The sequence below is a fragment of the Epargyreus clarus genome, unplaced genomic scaffold (genome assembly GCF_041222505.1).
Source record: "Epargyreus clarus isolate Ecla_fem2 unplaced genomic scaffold, WU_Ecla_fem_2.2 ptg000027l, whole genome shotgun sequence".
Classification (NCBI taxonomy): Eukaryota; Metazoa; Arthropoda; class Insecta; order Lepidoptera; family Hesperiidae; genus Epargyreus; species Epargyreus clarus.
The window spans coordinates 3,516,475-3,536,057 of record NW_027332234.1 but is presented as its reverse complement, the minus strand read 5'-3'; the positions used below and the strand labels follow the sequence as shown (position 1 = coordinate 3,536,057).

The 19,583-nt window shown below is 36.7% G+C and overlaps 2 protein-coding genes across 2 annotated transcripts in view; one reads left to right on the top strand and one right to left on the bottom strand.

Annotated features, from left to right (window-relative positions):
- The window catches only part of _Bre4 (glycosyltransferase), a 331,653-nt gene that overhangs the window by 273,152 nt on the left and 38,918 nt on the right, over nucleotides 1–19,583 (bottom strand). The gene's annotated exons all lie outside the window — the stretch shown is intronic.
- On the top strand, nucleotides 16,532–18,888 carry LOC140753741 (uncharacterized). The gene is made up of 2 exons (XM_073088508.1): nucleotides 16,532–17,149; nucleotides 18,080–18,888. The coding sequence occupies exons 1-2, from the start codon at nucleotides 16,772–16,774 to the stop codon at nucleotides 18,818–18,820; spliced, it is 1,119 nt and encodes a 372-aa protein (XP_072944609.1). The 5' UTR covers nucleotides 16,532–16,771; the 3' UTR covers nucleotides 18,821–18,888.

Below are 19,583 nucleotides of genomic sequence, written 5' to 3'. Positions count from 1 at the left end.
GTATTTAAAAACATATTTTAGTCTTGATCTTATTTAATTTAATTTCTTAAATCCTTTAAACAAAGACGACGGCCGCAGCTGTTAAAAATAAAACAGGATATAGAAAAGCTGCAGTGCGCTTAGAAAGTTCTAGAACGTTTCTAAAGTTGGAAAGCTTTGGCTTTCAAGTTTTATTGTTTCCTACGACAACACAGCGCGAGAAAACAAATGTAATTAAGTCCTTTAAGACAAAATGTGTAAGAAATGTTTGTTTATGGTCCGTTGCTATGCTAGAAAACTTTGAAAGTCTTTAAAACTAAATTAATGTAACTATTATTAACTATAAAACTGAAATATAAATATGTAACTACTATTTAACTGCATTATAACTATATAACTGACTAGATGACCCGGCAAGCTTTGTACCGCTTCAAAATCTATTTATGAAATATATTTCATATAAAATATAGCCTATGTTACTCGTGGATAATGTAGCTTTCGAATGGTGAAAGAATTTTTAAAATCGGTCTAGTAGTTTTTGAGCCTATTCATTACAACTAAATAAACAAACAAAGTTTTCCTCTTTATAATATTAGTGTAGATATATAACTATACAACTGCTAAATAACTGCGTCCTTTTAAAAATCAATTATACTCCGTGCGTCATTTTAAAATCTCTGCAATTTCCTAAATTTCTGGACACAGAATGATAATTAATTCAAAACCTGTAGGTAATAATTAATCTATGCATCTGTATTTATGACTTCACATTGACAACAACACTATACATATATAGACTGAATACATAAAAGTAATAAAATAAACTCTAAAATAAAAAAGAATTAATTTACAAAATATACAAGAAAACTATAAATAAAATAAGCCAACTAAAAGTGCCGTGTCAGGCATGGTTCCCAAAACGCTGGAGGTGTTTGAAATAGAAATAGGTACATAATAAAAAATTAAATTGTTTTACTTCCCGTTGTCGTCGCGGTGTACTACAAATACTTTACATTACAGAAATTTCAAAATTACCTAATTTAGTACGTTTGATTTAACATAGACTAATTGAGTTCAAAATTTTCAAAGCACTGCACAATGCACAGTCGTGCACGCTCGCGACATCCCGCGCGTCACCTCATTTCAAATAAATTGAGTCATTAGCATGCCAGAATTGCTCGCATATTTCGTTGTGACCGCAAATATTAGTGAATTTTCTACAAATTCGCGACGTAGTTAGCAAAAAGTCACAAATGTAGCAAATGACGTCGTGCCTAAATGACTTAAAGACCCATAAATCTCGCAAACGTCGCCGAGATTCAGCATCATTAGGCCTGTAAGAAACACCAACTAACTTTAGGCACATTATAATGTTACTTATAGTTATACCTAAATATAAGGCATGAAAGACTGTTTCTCATATTATACTGAAATAACAGACGAGCATGCAGTCCACCTGATGCTAAGTGGCTACTGCCGTCCATGGAAATATGTACGCAACCCCAGATAAGATTATATACTCCCCCACTACCTCTGAGGATTAAGCAGGAACGCCTCGGAAAAGTATGTGTCCCCACACCCTTTTAACCAGAACACAGTAGCGCTTAACACTACCGTTATTAGGCAGAAATAGGTGTACTGCTGTTATGGGGCTACTGTTATTTAGGCAGAAATAGGTGTTGTTACTTAACACTGCTGTCATAAGGTTTTAGAGGGAGAGTAAGATATATTCTAACTCCTAATTCAGGAAACATGAGGCATAAAGCAGCACTCACTTTAAATGACTCACGTATGAACACCAACCAGGTAAGACACGAATTTGAATGTGTTCGTTCCCAGAGATATATCGTTCAATTTGTCCGTGTACGCGAGACAAATATACAGCAATTCGGTACAGCACTGTAACTTGTTACTGACGTCGAATTCGACACTATCAATTAATCTTTCGTACGCATTGCTGGTGCTATAAACTTGATGTAAATTTTATACAGTAAGGGTGTGAACGCATGGAGCGGTTTTCAGTAGTGAGCTCGACTAAGTCGCTGTTTTATTTCAAATCGCGAGATCGCAGTTTTGTGCGGTTATGTAACCGCCGCGCTTACTGAGGCGCCCGGAAAGTCGATGAAACAAGATCGCAAATGGGACGAAAAGTTCGATACAATTTACCTAACGTTACATACGATACAATTTGACAAACTTGCACGCCGCGAAAATAAATCGCACCGTGAAAACTAAAACTGTCATTTACCTTAAGAATGTGTAACGTCCGCGGCGCAAGCGGAAAAACGCTCCGTGAGTTTTCATCACTAAAACGCTGTTATTAGATAGAAAACAGTTGCGGCGATAGTCTCCGGAGTCGATCAACAAAGCCTGCAACTTGAAGTTGTCTTGTAGAATGTGTGAGTACTACGGCTCTAGCTAACGTACGAGTACATACGTCAAATATACAGCAATTCGGTACAGCACTGTAACTTGTTACTGACGTCGAATTCGACACTATCAATTAATCTTTCGTACGCATTGCTGGTGCTATAAACTTGATGCGAATTTTATACAGTAAGGGTGTGAACGCATGGAGCGGTTTTCAGTTGTGAGCTCGACTAAGTCGCTGTTTTATTTTAAATCGCGAGATCGCAGATTTGTGCGTATACTTAGCCGCCGCGGTTACAAGTCGCCCGCATAAACGGTGGAAATAGAACCGCAAGTCAGACGGATATAAAACCATATACGGTTGGCCACTTGTTACAGTGGAAACAGCGCACGCCACGGAAAAAATGCACCGTGAAAATTCCAAATATCATTTAATTACGTTTCATATTTTCACGAGTTTTATGGTTTAACGTTCGCAGTAGAGGCGGAAGAAAAACGCACCGTGAGTTTTCATCACCAAAACAATGTTGGACGGAAAAGGTGCGGCAGTGCCGCCGGAGTCGATCTACAAAGGGTTCTACTACTTGAAGTTAATAGTCAATGTAGAATGTGTGAATAGACACTATCGCTAGGAAGCTTAGTACTTGTGAATAGACATTATACCACGGAAACAAACGAACATATGTCAAATATTCAGCAATTTGGTACAATACCAGGTTGACAGGTTATATCCTTGACAGGTTATATCCTTACTAATATTATAAATCCGAAAGTAACTCTGTCTGTCTGTCTGGTTGTCTCTTCTTCACGTCTAAACAACTGAACCGATTTCCATGAAATTTTGTACAAAGACAGTCTGAGGCCCGAGAAAGGACATAGGATAGTTTTTATCCCGGAAATTCCACGGGAACTAGGGATGGCGATCTAAGATCGATTAATCGGAGAATCGATCTTTTGGACCCAAACATCGTTATTTTAATCGATATTAGTAAGGATTGAATCTATGTAATCTATGCATTTGATCAAGTGATGATCTTTAGCAAAGTTGAACAGTTTTATGTATGTTAGTATGTTATATTATTTTCTTTTAAAGGCGGGCGAAGCCGCGGGCAAAAGCTAGTACATTATTAAAATAGATGTAGGGGTTGATAGATGCGTTGGTACTCGTGACACCTAAGCTGGAACGCCTCGGATAAGTATTTTTCTCTTGCCACACTCTTTAAACCAGACTTATTAGGCAAATATAAGTGCCGCCGGAGAATACCTTGAATTCATCGTTAAGGAGTGGTTGTATGTGTGACAGCTCGGAAGCTTCTAGTATGTGTGAATAGACTATACCACGGAAACAAACGAACATACTTAAAATTTTCAGCAATTCGGTACAGTCCGCGTAAAACTGCTAGTCCGCTCTGAATATAGAAATAAATGCCACCATAGCAAATTGTATGACTACACCTACTCTCAACAACTTCAGAGCGGACTTGCAGTTTGGCGCGGACTATACAATACAACGCGGCGTTACTGACGTCCCGTTCGACACTATCTATTAATCTTATATACGCATTGCCGCAGCAATAAACTTGATGCGAATTTTATACAGCTAAGCTGAATAATTCTGGCTTGACAGGTTTATACACGCTATTAAAATAGATGTAGTTTCTAGGGGTTTATTTTAAGTAGGCAGTTGGTACATTTACAGAAAATTATAGTCATTTAACGAGCCACGTGGCGGAGCGGTCGCTATACCGGTGTGCGCAATGGGTTCCGGGTTCGATCCCCGGCCAGACATGTTAATCATTTTGATATCTGTACCCTTACCATGAGTTTTTACGTTTTGACAAATATGACTGTTTTGGTATTTGTTTACGTATTTGCCTATACAAATTCCAATCAGCGCCCCTAGCGGATTATATCAGAACTATAGTGTCAGTAACGTAACATTAAATGTCTAAATTGACAAAATGGCGCTTTATGTTTTGTCTCTCTTTTTTGCGAACATGTGAGGCAGACAAAAATACTTGAACACTTATTGTTACGTTTACTCAGTCTACTGAAGCAAACGGAATAGAATAATGGATTGAGTAAACGTAACGTAAAATTGAGGGACGTTTTGAAAACTCATGGTAAGGGTACTGTTCTGGGTCTAGGTGTACGTGTATGTGCGTGTGTGTGTCAATGGCACCAACGCCACAGGGATTCTTGTGTGTGTGTGCGTGCGTGTGTGTGTGTGTGTGTGTGTGTGTGTGTGTGTGTGTGTGTGTGTGCGCGCGAGTGTGTGTGTGTGTGTGTGTGTGTGTGCGCGCGTGTGTGTGCGTGCGAGTGCGTGTGCAGTGCGTGTGCGTGTGCGTGTGCGTGTGCATGTGTGTGTGTTCGTGTGGTAGTCTATGATAGCCTGTGGTTGAAAATCAGCATTTGGTTCGAGGGGTCCGAGATTCAATTTTTCAAAGAGCATCTTGAAAATTAATGATCACTTGAAAAACATTACCCTCCACGGTTGTGCAAAAATACAGCAAAAAAAATAAGTACTACCTTCTCCCCACTTCAAATAACGACCTCATATTTAATATAATAAGAATAAGCAAGAAATATCCAACAAAAGGTTGCATAGAAAAGTCCTGAATACCGCACAATGTATTCACTTGAAAATAATAGTGTTCTTATTCAAATTTGCATAACAATAAGATCTACGGTGCACGGAACTATTTACTAACTCCACTGTAATCTTTTGTTATGCTATTCATTAAATAAATAAATTATTTAATTAAAGTAACCGTATTATGATTATTGTAAGGGATATGGAGCCGTCTATTGAAGAAATATAAAGGTGTTTTCGTGCGAAGGAAACCTTACTCGATATTTAAACACCGCTACTATATGGCAGGCCAAATCTAATGATCCTTATTAAAATATGGTTTCTTCTCGCGATGTTTTTATAATATAGGAGTAGCAGACAAGCATGCAGCCCACCTGATAGTAAGTGGCTACTGCCATCCTTGAACATCTGTAATCAGCCTCAGATATGATTGGATATTCCTACCAGAGGACTACCCCCTTCGCTGCTACCCCTGAGGACTAAGCTAGACCGTCTCGGAATTGAGTAGCTCCCTTACGAACCTTCAAACTAGAACATAGCAGCGCTCCAGGCTGCTGTTATTAGGCAGAAATAGGTGTGCCGGTAGTGTGGCCGTACTCGAACCACAAAGGGTTCTATCCAAACGTGCTAGAATCACTATGGTTCGACTGAGGAGATATCACGGCCATGCTTGTTTCTAAGGTCTAGAGCTATATACAATGATTCAATTTTTACAACCGATGATAAAAATACTAAAAATAAAAAATTAATGAACGTTCGGCGGTAAGGAACCTCCAATGTTTGACTCGAACTTGGCCAATTATTGACAAATGTTTATTTGGTATTTACAAATATTTTTTAAGGTCAAAAGAAACTACAAGTGTTACTCTCGTAACTCGAAACTAGAACATGTCACGCGTCGTTAAACGTGACAGATTGTTTATATTCGTGACAAATTCTTGTCCCAACTCACTTATCGTGACGAATGTATTCACATTGTATAACAAGTTTCAGAAATTGTGTAAAATATAATGTTATGTGTAAAAATAGCCGTTGATATTAAGTGGGTTAGAATGGACTATAATAAAAAATATTTTCATTTTAAAATAAGAATATCAATTTATTTTTGCGTATATTTCTATTTACTTAAATTACTTATTTATGTAAAAGCTCACCCTTGTTAACTGTAATTTAAAGCTATAAATAAATATAAAGCCTATATTTCGCAAAAAAAATGCCTAAGTAAATAAAATTAGAAATGTCTTAAAAATGAAAAAGGAATACCGATTTGATACGACTGCTCCCAAAACATAAACTATACAGGAAATATTATAAGTTATTTTTATTCCGAAAATATCAACAATGAAAACCTGTTTATCAAAAATAAATCAAACTGAATTTCGAAATATACCAAGAGAATTTAATAAGATTTCCATAACGAATGCCGAATCGATTCATGTCCGAAATAAAGACAATAAGCAAATCATAATTACAATTTCGCAATTAAGCCTTTTAAATAATTCATTCTGTAATAAATAAGACCACGAGGCAATTTATTGCGCAACCAAGTAATCAGAGGGCATAAGCGACTTGTTTCACTGTAAGCGAATAAACGTCAAGCGATGATATTATTTTATTTGATTTGAGATTTATTATTACTTGCTTTTATTTTAAAAAACTTTGTTAGTTCGTATGTGTAGCTCAAATCTTAGTTAAGTAGCCAGGGATTACCCCCTTAAGAATTGCCCGAGTAAAGTGGGCGTCTATAAGATTCAAAAAAATTATACTATGATGTTACAAATCCTAGAATTGAACATTATTTTGCAAGTATGTATGACGTTTTGAAATGTCACTTTAACAGCACAAAACATCAAAGCTACAAATCTTATAAGTGGCGTCGGAAAAAATGCAACATCTTATTGAAATGAAAAGCAGTGAACAGCCTTCTAGCGCATAATCATTTTCACTCATTTAAGCTCTATCTGTCTACGTAGTCTAAGGAAATGTGCTCCATCTTTATATATATATTTCTTATGTGCGTGTGTATGTCACTGAACTCCTCCTAAACGACTGGACTGATTTTGATGAAATTTGTTGTGTGTGTTCAAGGGGACTTGAGAATGGTTTAGATTCACAATTTAGTCCGTGGGAAAAGGTTTTTTTAATTAATTTTTAATTCGTAAGTAGTTATAGTATATCGGAAACTATGCATTTGATCATGTTCAATGTCAAAGTTGTTGTCCAAGAGCCCACGAGGGTTTGGGAGTTGGTAAGACCAATTTTCGACAGATAACACCACTGTCATTCCAATGCAGGTGCAAATTTTCCATTTTATGTATGTCATATTATTTCTTTAAAATGCGGGCGAAGCCGCGGGCACCACTAGTATTATATAATTTTCAGAGAACCTTTGTGCGTCGACTCCGGTAGCACCACAGCCATACTTATTTCTGCCTGATGACAAAAGTGTTAAGCACTGCTGTTTTACGGCTTAAAGGATGTGGGACATATATTTTTCCGAGGCATTCCAACCTCAAGTAGGAAAAGGAATAAGATTAGATTAATTATATCTGGGGTTAATTGCAAATGTCCGTGAGCGGCAGTAGCCACTTACCATCAGGTTGACCGCATGCTCGTCTGATATTACTGTACAACTATATTATAAAAAAAACAGTCAGATCGTTTGCCCTTCAAACAAGTCCCTTATGTTGATAAAATCAGCATTTCAATCTGTTATTTCTAAGCCAATGATATTCAAATATCTACTGCAAATATTCAAGATTTCACAAATGCTGTATTTATTTTATTCGTCTCCTATTTGTGTATTCATTTATTGGTTCAATTCAGACGAATCATCAACTTAACAAACATTTTAATTTAAACAAAAGAGCCACTATTTACTTTTTAACACGCTTTTATTAGCTTGAGTTATATGTATATATGTAACTATGTAACGGAATCTTTGAACCTGATTTCTATTCACTTTGAACGTTTAGTTTAATTTAAATTTACGCTTTTTGAGAACTGATAAATGAAGCACCCCACGCTTTTTTCACAATTATACTATTTACTGTTCCTTAATTGATTCCTAGATTGAAAATTATTTTCTACTTTTTAGTTGATTTTATCACAAAAGCGTGTTTTTTAGTTCTTTTTTTTTAATTTATTTATTACCATTGGTATTTATCATGGCAGTTACCGAATAATTATATTATGAAAATGTAAAGTGTCTACCTATTACGGTTTAAGAGACGGACAGACGGCAAAAACATAGTTTTAGAGTGCCGCTTTTATAGTAATTTTAACTTACGTAAATCAATCTTTGTATTAGGAACAAGAATTATGACTTATTATTTTTCAAACCCATACCTAATACAATTTCAAAGTTATTTGAGAAAAATGCGAAGTACCGTGCGCTTGTGCAACCAATCAGGGCATTCCGATAGTGAATTGCATTCCAACTTAGCCAAGAAGGAATGTTGGACGTCTATGCCACAGATTATAACTTGCAATCTATTGTCAGAGCCAATGCAAATATTTAGTATTGTCTCAATAATGTAAACGTAGTAGTTCCATTGATTTATATAAGTCTATAAGCGTTTTGAAATAGTTACCATGCCGTCCATCTGATCGTAAGTGTCTCCTGCCACCCATCTGTATCTTATGATTACAGATCTCCATGGGCAGTAGCCATTTACCAAATAAGACTAGATTCCTACCTGAGTTTGACCATAGATTGCTACCCGAATAAGTTAGAACGCCTCGATAAGTAACTATGTCCCCCTTACCGCACCCTTCAAAGCGAAACACCGCAGAGCTTGACATTACTGTAATAGAAAAATAGCATGCTCATTTGCAAAATAATAATAATAACGTTTATTTACGAAAACAAGCAATTATTATAACAAAACACAAAATTGATTTCGACTTATAAATATACCTACTATTTTGCGGATAATGTTTTGTATACCGTGCTGCAGGCCAAGCTCGCAAAAAGGTAACCGGAACTCAGCGTAAGTCGCGAAAACATAGGTACACGACACTGATTTTCAGTCCGGTCTTTTACATAACTACTATTAGACAAATAAGCATAGTTTACCGACAATTTGACTACAAAATACACTTCCACACCTATCCAAGCACTTAGTTTCAAAAGCTTTTATCGCGTACCAATTCTTACGTCATAAATCCTTACATTGAGCATAGTTGAATAGCGTCGATAACATGGCGTTGACAGTTAAGACCGTTAAAAGGAACGTTCAGAATAGACGATGAACCTGAAAGGAGTGGAGTCGTGAACAACCCTTATCACTTAGGGGTATGAAAAAAGGTAGTAGCCGATTCTCAGACCTACTGAACATGCATGTAAATTTAGTGAAAATCGGTAAAGCCGTTTCGGAGGAGTACATTGTGACACGAGAATTTTATATATAAGACGTTTGTCTTTTGATTTACCGACACTTCGATTACAACATATTTAACATCCACACCTACCCAAGCACTTAGTTTCAAAAGCTTTTATCGCGTACCAATTCTTACGTCATAAATCCTTACATTGAGCATAGTTGAATAGCGTCGATAAACGGCGTTGACAGTTAAGACCGTGAAAAGGAACGTTCAGAATAGACGATGAACCTGAAAGGAGTGGAGTCGTTCAAAACCTCAATGCGCTTTGAAAAATGTACGCGATATTAGGATTTTAGGCGTAAATGTGTTGGCTATCTCGTGGTTTTAAAAAGAAGATTATGTGGGTGGATTCTCAGTTACGAACGAAAACCAAGTCATACCTATTATTTATATTTTATACTCGTATGTATCAATATATATATTATCATAAGTTCATAACTCTACCAATATTCGTATTCTTGCTGTTTTTCTACTCTTAAGAAGTTCTTAAGAATGGATCTGGTCAATATTTATAGGCTAAGGGTTGGCTGTAAAAACCTTCTAACAAAGGTAGCCTTTAGGCCGAGAACCCACTGCGGTTAAACGCAGACTGAATAAATATAGCTGAAAACGCCAAAACGCATACGAACACGCACTGCGGTTTTCTTTTGCCTTAATTTTATTTCAGTCTCATCATGGATTTCAGGCGAACAGCACGTGTTGACTGTTGTGGGGTTAGTTTCATCGCTCGCCCATCGAGACTGAATAAAAAGCCAATGATATTTAAAACTATAGATATGTTACCTGCCCACTAAACAACACAAATAAGTGAGCGGACCGCGAGCGCATTGACACACCAATGCACGTTTTCCATTTTGCTTACTTGATATAAGTGACAGAGCTGTTGGAACAATGTGATAAAAAAGACAACTAGTGTTTACTATTGTGTGTCAAGATTCATTCATACGTAAATATCTACGTAAATTTTGGTTCACTATCACTACTTGTGGAAGGAATACGTTATCTCTTTTTTGTCAGTTACGTAGTTATGGCGAACCAAACACGAAAAATAATCAAGATATAATGATTTCTCCTCATTTACTTGTGATATGTGATTCCATGAAGCTTGTGTATTTTTGTACATAATTTGTACATTTACGCATTGCACAAGAAGGCATGTTGAGGCTTAGAAGACTAAAATAATGACGTTTAACGTGTAACGTGACATACATACGTGTCAGTTACTACGCCGCGCGAGAGCGACTGGAGTCGATTCACTCCAATTGGTGTATTTTGTATATTTCATGTTTTGCCCGCTAGTAACATATCTTTACTTTATATCAATGCGCCACCATACAATTACTATGGGAGACATAAAAACGCGCTTTAAACACGCGGTCAAAATGTAATAATAAATCAGTCGCCTGAAAAAGTCACTAGTGCGTGCACTTGTATAGAAAGCAATATGTTTTATATTTTTGCGGTTTCAGTCTTGCGGTTAGACGCGCGCGTTCAATCGAAGTGCTCACGGTGGCTCACGGAAACAATAAGAAATTTTGTATATTAAATTTTTATTTATAAAATGATTCTTTGAAATTATTTAAGTAATGTAAGTATGAAACGCGCAATCACATGTGTTCAGGAGTACGCTCTAGAATTTGTCGGAATTTCTCTAACTAGATAAGCTAAGCGACTGGCTTTTAGCGTTCGCTATACTATATTATAATACCGAGGTTAACTACGTTACTTATTGACTACTACGTTACTTACTAATGTTTCTAGACGAAAACTTAACTTTGATGCAGCAAAGAATATTGTGAAGATTTTTTTTTTCGAGGGAGAACCTTCAAAAGGTACCCGACGACGTGGGATCGACGCCGGGTTATGTGGATATACATGTCTATCAAGCTTTGGTATTTTTATCTGACTGAAGTGCAGCAAGATGTTCCTACTTTGTCATGGAACTCCAGAAAATGTTGTAAGGAGAAAGTCCCACCCAGCAATGAGACAAAAAAATAAGACAAATCGTAAAATATTACCAAAAAAGGCATTAAAGTCGGCCATTGTTACAACCACAGATTAGAGAGAAATCTCTACTACTCTATGGCATTAACCATTCAAAGGCCTAGCCGCTCAAATCCGTTCAGTAAAGACGAAATCTACTTTTACACTTCTGCGGACGCTTTGAATATTTACCCTAATCGGATTTGACTACAATGTTTAAGCTTTAAGCGGTGTCTTTAGGCTCTAATACTCAAACGGGTTTCGGTACACTTGACGTCAAGAGTTAAAATAGTTCAAAGAAACAAATTCGCCAAAAATCATAAAGATTAGAGATGAAATACTACTAAAAATAATCGAGCAGTATATTGTAATTTTAACATGTCTGGTGACAATCCTTCTCAGGTGGATTTGCGCGAGTTTTTACCAAGAACGTAGTTAAGTTGCGGGTAGGGAGATGTAACTTTTAAAAAAGAATTTATTTAATAAAAGAGAGCACAACCGATCGCTCTGGCGTTTCTTACAGAACTAGTTACTACTACTACATAATTTCTTAAGGCTACGTTATCTAAACGGTAACACTACACTTCTCACTTCCACTTATTGTTCGTTATGCTAACGTAACTCCTCCCCCCTTTAGAGAGAAGCGCGCCGAAGAATGCTGCTGCTGTATCTGCTGCACGTCTGCTGGCGCTGCTGCTGCTGCTGCTGCTGCTGACGTCTTTTTGCGGTACGTCAAGTACCACCTGATGACCAATACTGCGCTGATTGATATGATGATGATGTAGAGGGAGATGGATGACCAGCTAGGCCTCGATGATACTGGCGGCATGTAGACAGGTTCCTCGAGCTCTTTAGCTTTCTGTAGGATGTCTTCGAGGTTGTCCAATGGGACATCTTCCAACTTCACACTTATTGTGAAATTACTCGGGATGCTATACGTCTTAGGTAGCGGGATGCTCTCTTGGACGTTCAGGAACCTCCGATGCGTTGTTAGTGTTCTTTCTGCGATCTTCACTCTGCATTTATTGTTCACAGTAATAAGGGATACCCCCCTGCTGCGTTGATATATGACATCATTTCCGCAAGTGGATTTAATTACTTCTTCTCTTTTCAGGACAACGATCCAACTATTTTCTTTTACTTGTTGAATTATATTGTTTTCAAAGCTTGCCTTTGCATAAGAACAGTTATGCGGTTTTTCATGTTGAATTAGCTGCGCAATGCAATCTTCTGACTTCTTCAGGGCCTGCCATTCTACGTGTCGGCATATAACTTCGGAATCTGTTACATGTATACACTGCTCGCGAGGATACGCAAACTCGTTACTTCCCAAGATAAGGTAAGGACTTTTTGGAATAAGGAGCGTGTTGTTTTCATTAGGGATTCCATATAGATGGAGCAAGGAGTAAGGTTTGTTAGTTACTAACGGTATTTCTAATATGAAGTTAAGAGATTCATTTGTACTATAGGCTTTGACGGTAATTGACTTTATTAGAACGTGTATGTTATCTATCGTAGGTTTATACGGAATTTGTAAATCTATTTCTCCTTCTATGTTTTTTAATTCTTCTAATAGGTGACTTGAATCTACTACACTTGGATGCAGTTGACCCAGGTTGGAGAAGGTTACCGCGTTCTCTAAGGTGAGTAACCTATCATATATTTGCTGTAAGCATACCGTGATTTGATTGTATATTGCTGCCGCATTAATGTAACCTTGCATGTGCTTAATTTCATTTATAGCTACCTCTATTCTTTCTTGGTTTTTCTTAATTTTATTTAAATTATCATTATATTGAGCTATAAATTCTTTCATTAGTCCTACTGTTTGCCTATTCTTATTTTCACTAGCTACAGACCAGCTTTTAATCTCTTTTATTTGACTTTCAAACCTCCTAGCATCTTCTTGGTCTAAATTTCCTGTTATTGCTTTAACTACAGAGCCTAATCCATCAATTAATCCTCTTTTTGCTCTTCTATTTACTCCTGCTAATCCTATTCTTTCTAATCCTAAGTATACTAACTTATTTTCTATGTTTCCCACTAAATACTCTATTTGATGTTTACTAATTATATTTCCCTTATAGCTAGATATATTTTGATTATTGTAATTTTAAGTTCGTTGTTTCATCTTTATCCGTGATCCTTTGTATTCTAATCATTTCGCCTAATGTGGAATGAAGCCTTTCTACTGGTGAATTAGAATTCGGATTATATGGTGTCGTGAAGTGAATATTTATGTTATGCATAGCACATATTTCAGTTATAACTTCATTGTCAAACTTAGGGTCTGAATCTGTTGTAATTTTATGCGGTACTCCTATTATTGAAAATAAGGTAAGCAAAGCTTCTGCTATATGAATACTAGTTGAAGCTACAAGTGGGATGGCTTGTGCGTATTTGGAAAAATTATCAATTATAGTTAAAAATGTTACACCTCCACTGCTATATAAGTCCATAAATATGTGCTCCATTGGCTTATGTGGGGTATCAGTGAGGGATAGCGGTAATCTTAATGGATTTCGTTCGTATTTAGTCCTTAAGCATTTGTCGCATTGGTTTATAAATTTTTGCACTGATAATAACATGTTTGGCCAATGATAGTTCCGATGTAGCTGTTTATAAGTTTCTTGTATACCTCTATGGATAGTTTTGCCTTCATGATATTTTTTAATTAAATGTACTTGATCATTTATACTTTCTACGAATGTAACTCTAGATTTACAACACACTAATTTTGGGTCACGATTTCCAAATATTGTTTTATAAATTTTACAAAAAACTGGGTACAGTTCTTCGTCATGAAAGAAACAATGAAATGTACGATCTGCAATTGTATGTTCTTTAAGAAATTTAATTATTTGTGGTTCCGTATCGTTTATTGGTATAAATACATCTTTTATCACTATTCTTCCTTTAGATCTATCCTCTACCCTATATTCATTTCCTGGTGATCTTTTTATTAGAAATTGTTTTAATTGCCTATCTATTGCGTCAGGTATTTCAGGAATTTTATAGTTTGTTTCATTTTCCTGTGAAGTCGGGGTTTGATTTGGACTGAATAGGTCTTCTATAATATTATCTGTCCTATCTGTTGGAATAACCGATGTATCTAATAGTGATTCGATATCTATATTTTCCCAATTAGTATCTATAACTTGTGATGGTCCTGGCTGAACACTAGTAGTATTTTCGAGTTCTTGTTCCCTATCTAAAATTAAATCTACAATTTCCCCTGGTATATTTTCAGCTTCCACCTCATTGTTGTATATAATTTTTACACGCGACAATGCATCTGCATTGGTGTTTGCTTTCCCTTTTTTATGAATGATTTGATAATCATATTCGGCTAATTTTAAACGCCATCTAGTTAATTTCGAATTAGGGTCTTTAAGAGACATAATCCACGTCAACGGCCTATGATCTGTATAAATTGTGAACCTTCTACCATACAAGTACGGACGAAAGTATTTTACTGCCCATACTATACTCAACAATTCCTTTTCTATCGTTGAATACCTTTGTTCCGTGTCTGAAAGAGTACGCGAGGCGAATGCTACTGGTTTGTCCTTGCCTACCGTACCTTGCGATAGTACTGCGCCTAACGCAACGTCTGAAGCGTCTGTAGTAAGAATAAAAGGTTTTTCGAAGTCCGGGTATTGCAAAATAGGGGCGTTAATTAAGACTTCCTTACATTTTTCGAATGCTTCTTCATATTCTTTTGAGATATCAATTTTCGCGTTCTTTTTTAGACATTTAGTTAAAGGTTTTGTTAGTTTAGCGAAATCTTTAATAAATTTTCTGTAGTACCCTACCAATCCGAGGAAGGATTTGATTTCCTTCTGCGTTTTAGGTAGTGGAAATTTTTGTACAGCTGCTATTTTATCTGAATTAGGTTTAAGACCTTCATTCGTCAGAGTATGACCTAAAAATTTAACTTGTTTCTGCAAAAATTCCGACTTATTCAATTGTATTTTCAAATTATGAATTCTAAATCTCTCGAAAACTTGTCTACATGTATCTAGGTGCTGTTTTAATGAAGTAGAATATATAATTACATCATCTAAGTATGTAAGTACATTATCTAGTCCTCGAAGAACTGAATCCATTAACCTTTGGAAAGTGCTAGGTGCGTTTTTTAAACCAAACGGCATCCTTAAAAATTCGTAATGGCCTCTTTCCGTACTAAACGCTGTTTTCTCTATATCGGCTGAATCCATTTCGACTTGATGATAACCTGATGCTAAGTCTAACGTTGTAAAGTATTGTGCACGTCCTAATTTGTCTAAAATATCGTTAATATTAGGCAATGGGTATTTGTCTTCTATTGTTTTCTCGTTAAGGCGTCTATAGTCTATTACTAACCTCCATTTCTTTTCACCTGAAGCATCTTCTTTCTTTGGCACTAGATGCACGGGGCACGACCACGGTGATATGCTTTCCTGTATAATATTTTGACGTAACAAATTGTCTACCTGCTTTTCTATTTCCTGTTTTTGTTGTGGTGCCTGTCTATAATTACGCACAAAAATAGGGGTACTATCTGTTAATCGAAGTTTATGTTTAACCTGGTGTGTAAAAGTTAAAGGAATTTCTTCACAATAAAATCAATCCCTGTAATTAAAACAAAGTTTCCTAATGTCCCTCTTTTCTTCTTCGTTCATATGTTCTGTCCGTAATCGATTTAAATTTGCCTTTAATAAATCGTCACTATATGCTACATTAGTGTATACGGGATGTTCATTATTTACTTCACATAACGGATCTAAGTATGTCATTTTAACCGGGTAACCTTTCCGTAATCTTATTTTATTTTCCGATTTATTTATAACTGTTGTCTTAATAACTCCACTTTTTACTGCTACTAAAGCCGCGGGAAACAATAAACCACTTTCGGTTTCTTGTTCTTCTAGTTCATAGATGCCTTCGCTATAATTGCAAGCTAATGATATTAGTTGTTCAGTGTATGGATGGATTGTGATGTATGATTTAATATCGTTTTTGATTGGAATAATTGTCGATTCAGTTTTTAAGATCATGTTTTTCATGTCTATTTGTGCACCTAAATAGCCTAATAGGTCGACTCCTATTAGTCCGATAAAGTCCTTGTCAAACTCAAACAAAAGAAACTTATGTGTTAGATTACACCTAAACATCCTCGGCAATTTCAGATAAGCGACTTCATTATGCCTTGTTATACCATGCGGCGTTTTAGGTACAGTTACACATGCTAGTTAGTAGCACGAAAGCATGCTACTTTTGAGCAATTGCTACTTAGTGGTACGTGTGTCGAAACATTGCTAATAATGAGCATGCTAATTACGAGTATGCTCAAAAATCGACGGCCGTGCGATTTTTGGGCATGCTACCTGCGGCGCGGGTGGAAGGGGGCGTGCTTTTAGCGCGTGTGAACAGGTTTGCTTATTGAGCATGCTAGTAGCGATCAGTCGTTCACAGTAGATGCGCGTGCACAATTTCGCGCCAAAAATGTCTCGCTGGGGCGATGAAAAAACCTTGAAATTTGTAATTTTATATCGGAACAACGAGTGCCTATGGAATCCGCATATACCACAGTACAAAAATAATATTGCAAGAAATAATGCATATCAAGATTTAATAACCAACATGGACGATCCTACTTTGACAGTGAAAATTATAAAATCAAAAATCAAGAACTTGAGGTCCGTTTACCACAGCGAATTAAAAAAAATTGAGAATTCCAAGCGATCCGGTTCTGGTGCCGCTACTGTGTACAACCCATCCATGTCCTGGTTTCACGAAATGCATTCTTTCCTTGGAGACACTGGCGATTACAGGGACCCTATTTCTATGGAATTGGTGAGTTTTGGTTTACAATACTTAAATAAAAATGCACGTAACTGTTAGTAACACACAATTATTTAATATCATAGAATAAGTAGTACAGCATTTTCTATGTATTAATTTAAATCATATGGCCTTGCCACGGTACCGCCTCTGTAGTTTCAAAGAGCTGCGCATAGGTGTCTCTTATCGCTCCTGCCTGTCGAGAAGCGTGGTTAGCGTAGCGTGTAGGTGGTAAGCCTTCCAAAGCAGTCCGTAGTTGTGCCCTCCATGATCCTGGTACCACAACACGTTGTTGTGTATCTTCAAAGTCGACGCATCTTTGCGTGATGTACATATCAGATGTTTTCCGAAGCCAATTGTGTAAAGAGCAGGCAGCTAATGTAATTCTATCGACATTTTTGGGGGCCATATCTATGGCATCCATAAAAACTCGAAATCGTGTCACTAAAATACCAAACGCATTTTCAACGATTCGTCTGGCTCTCGATAAACGGTAGTTAAATATCTTTTCTTTACGCGTTGGAGTTGTTCGATAGGGCTTCATAAGGTATAACTTTAGAGGAAAAGCAGCGTCTGCCACAATAACTGATTGGTCCGGAAAATTGAGAGTATTATTTTCCAAAGCTTGTGCTAAATTAGATTTTTGATAAACACCTCCATCAGAAGCTCTACCATTAGTCCCAACATTTACGTATGAAAAACAATAGTCATCATCAACTAATGCCAGAAGTATGATGCTATGAGCGCCCTTGTAGTTATAGTAGTCAGAAGTATCATCAGGGGCGAATATATTTATATGTTTGCCATCCAACGCTCCAACACAACCTGGAAAGTTCCATTTAGTTCTAAATCCATGTTCAATGCGTTTCCAATCTTCAGAACCAGGAATCTGTAAAAAAAAACAAATAAGTATTTTATAAACTTAATAGATTTTTTTTACAGAGAGACGAGCCATCGCAAGATTCACAACCAAGTGACGCTGTTTCATATTCAAACTCGTTGACGCCGCAATCGATGAATGTGTTATCACCCTCTCCTAGTCCAACTACAGAAGATCGATCACAATCGCGTTCATCTAATAACTCATCAACACGACGTAGAAAAAGAAGCTTACAAGAAGAACCCATTACATATGCTCTCGATCGTTTACAAAATATTAGTTCTGCGATAAATGCACCGCCTAATTACGACGAATTCCATTATTTTGCTCAAAATGTTGCAGCTCAATTGCGAACTCTACCATTGTACGACGCATTAGATGTACAACATGAGATCCAAACAATTCTGACTGCAGCAAGACGTCGACGCCAGTACCCAAATTTGTCTCCCTTTACACAAACAATGACTTTCATACCTCCCAGTACAAACACAAATACAGTCACTTACACACCTCCTACTACAAACACACAGACAATGACTTTCATACCTCCCAGTACAAACACAAATACAGTCACTTACACACCTCCTACTACAAACACACAGACAATGACTTTCATACCTCCCAGTACAAACACAAATACAGTCACTTACACACCTCCTACTACAAACACACAGACAATGGCTTTCATACCTCCCAGTACAAACACAAATACAGTCACTTACACACTTCCTTACGCGTTATCCCAATCAGATTCTACTGTCCCTGAAGAAGATTTGTTGAACAAAGCATGGAAAATGTGTTAAAGTTAAATTTAGTTTAGTAAGTTTTTAATCTAGATTTTAAACAATAAATACTTGATCTAAACTAATAATCACTGGTTTACTTTACTTACCCGCATATAATCCTTCAGAGCATTGTATATTGCATCACACACTTCAGGTATAAATAGAGATATAGTAGACCTTGCAACTCTGTGAAGTGCTTCTAATGTGTATAACGAATCTCCAGTTGCTAGATACCTCAATGTCACTTCCAGTTTCACTTTTGGTGGAATAGCATTTCGCATGTGTGTATCTTGTTTCTTTATAGCGCTTTCAACTTTAGATAGTAACTCGTCAAACTGATGCGGTAACATGCGCAAATGATTTTTGTAACCATCAATATCTTCTTCTCGCATTTCTACTAGCAATCGAGTACTTGCTCCAAGTTGTTCCCTTCTACTTAGCCAATCACGGACCCAAATCTTCCTATTCCTTTTACATTGGTTTTTTCTCTTTCTACCTGAGAGAAGTCTTCGGATGCATTGCAACGATAGCAAAAGAATAACTTTATTAAGCTCCGTACGGATGGTTGTTTCATCGTCCATGTTTGAACTGAGCATGCTAAAATCGCATTTGTGTTTGGAGTGTTTGCTTTGAGCATGCTTATTAAGTAGCATACTTAAAACTAGCATGCTTATTGCTAGCAAATGTAAACAGTTCATAAGCATACTCATATTAAGCATACTTATAGCACGTTTTTTAGCATGCTATTCTAGAGCATGTGTAACTGTAGCTTTAATGTAAT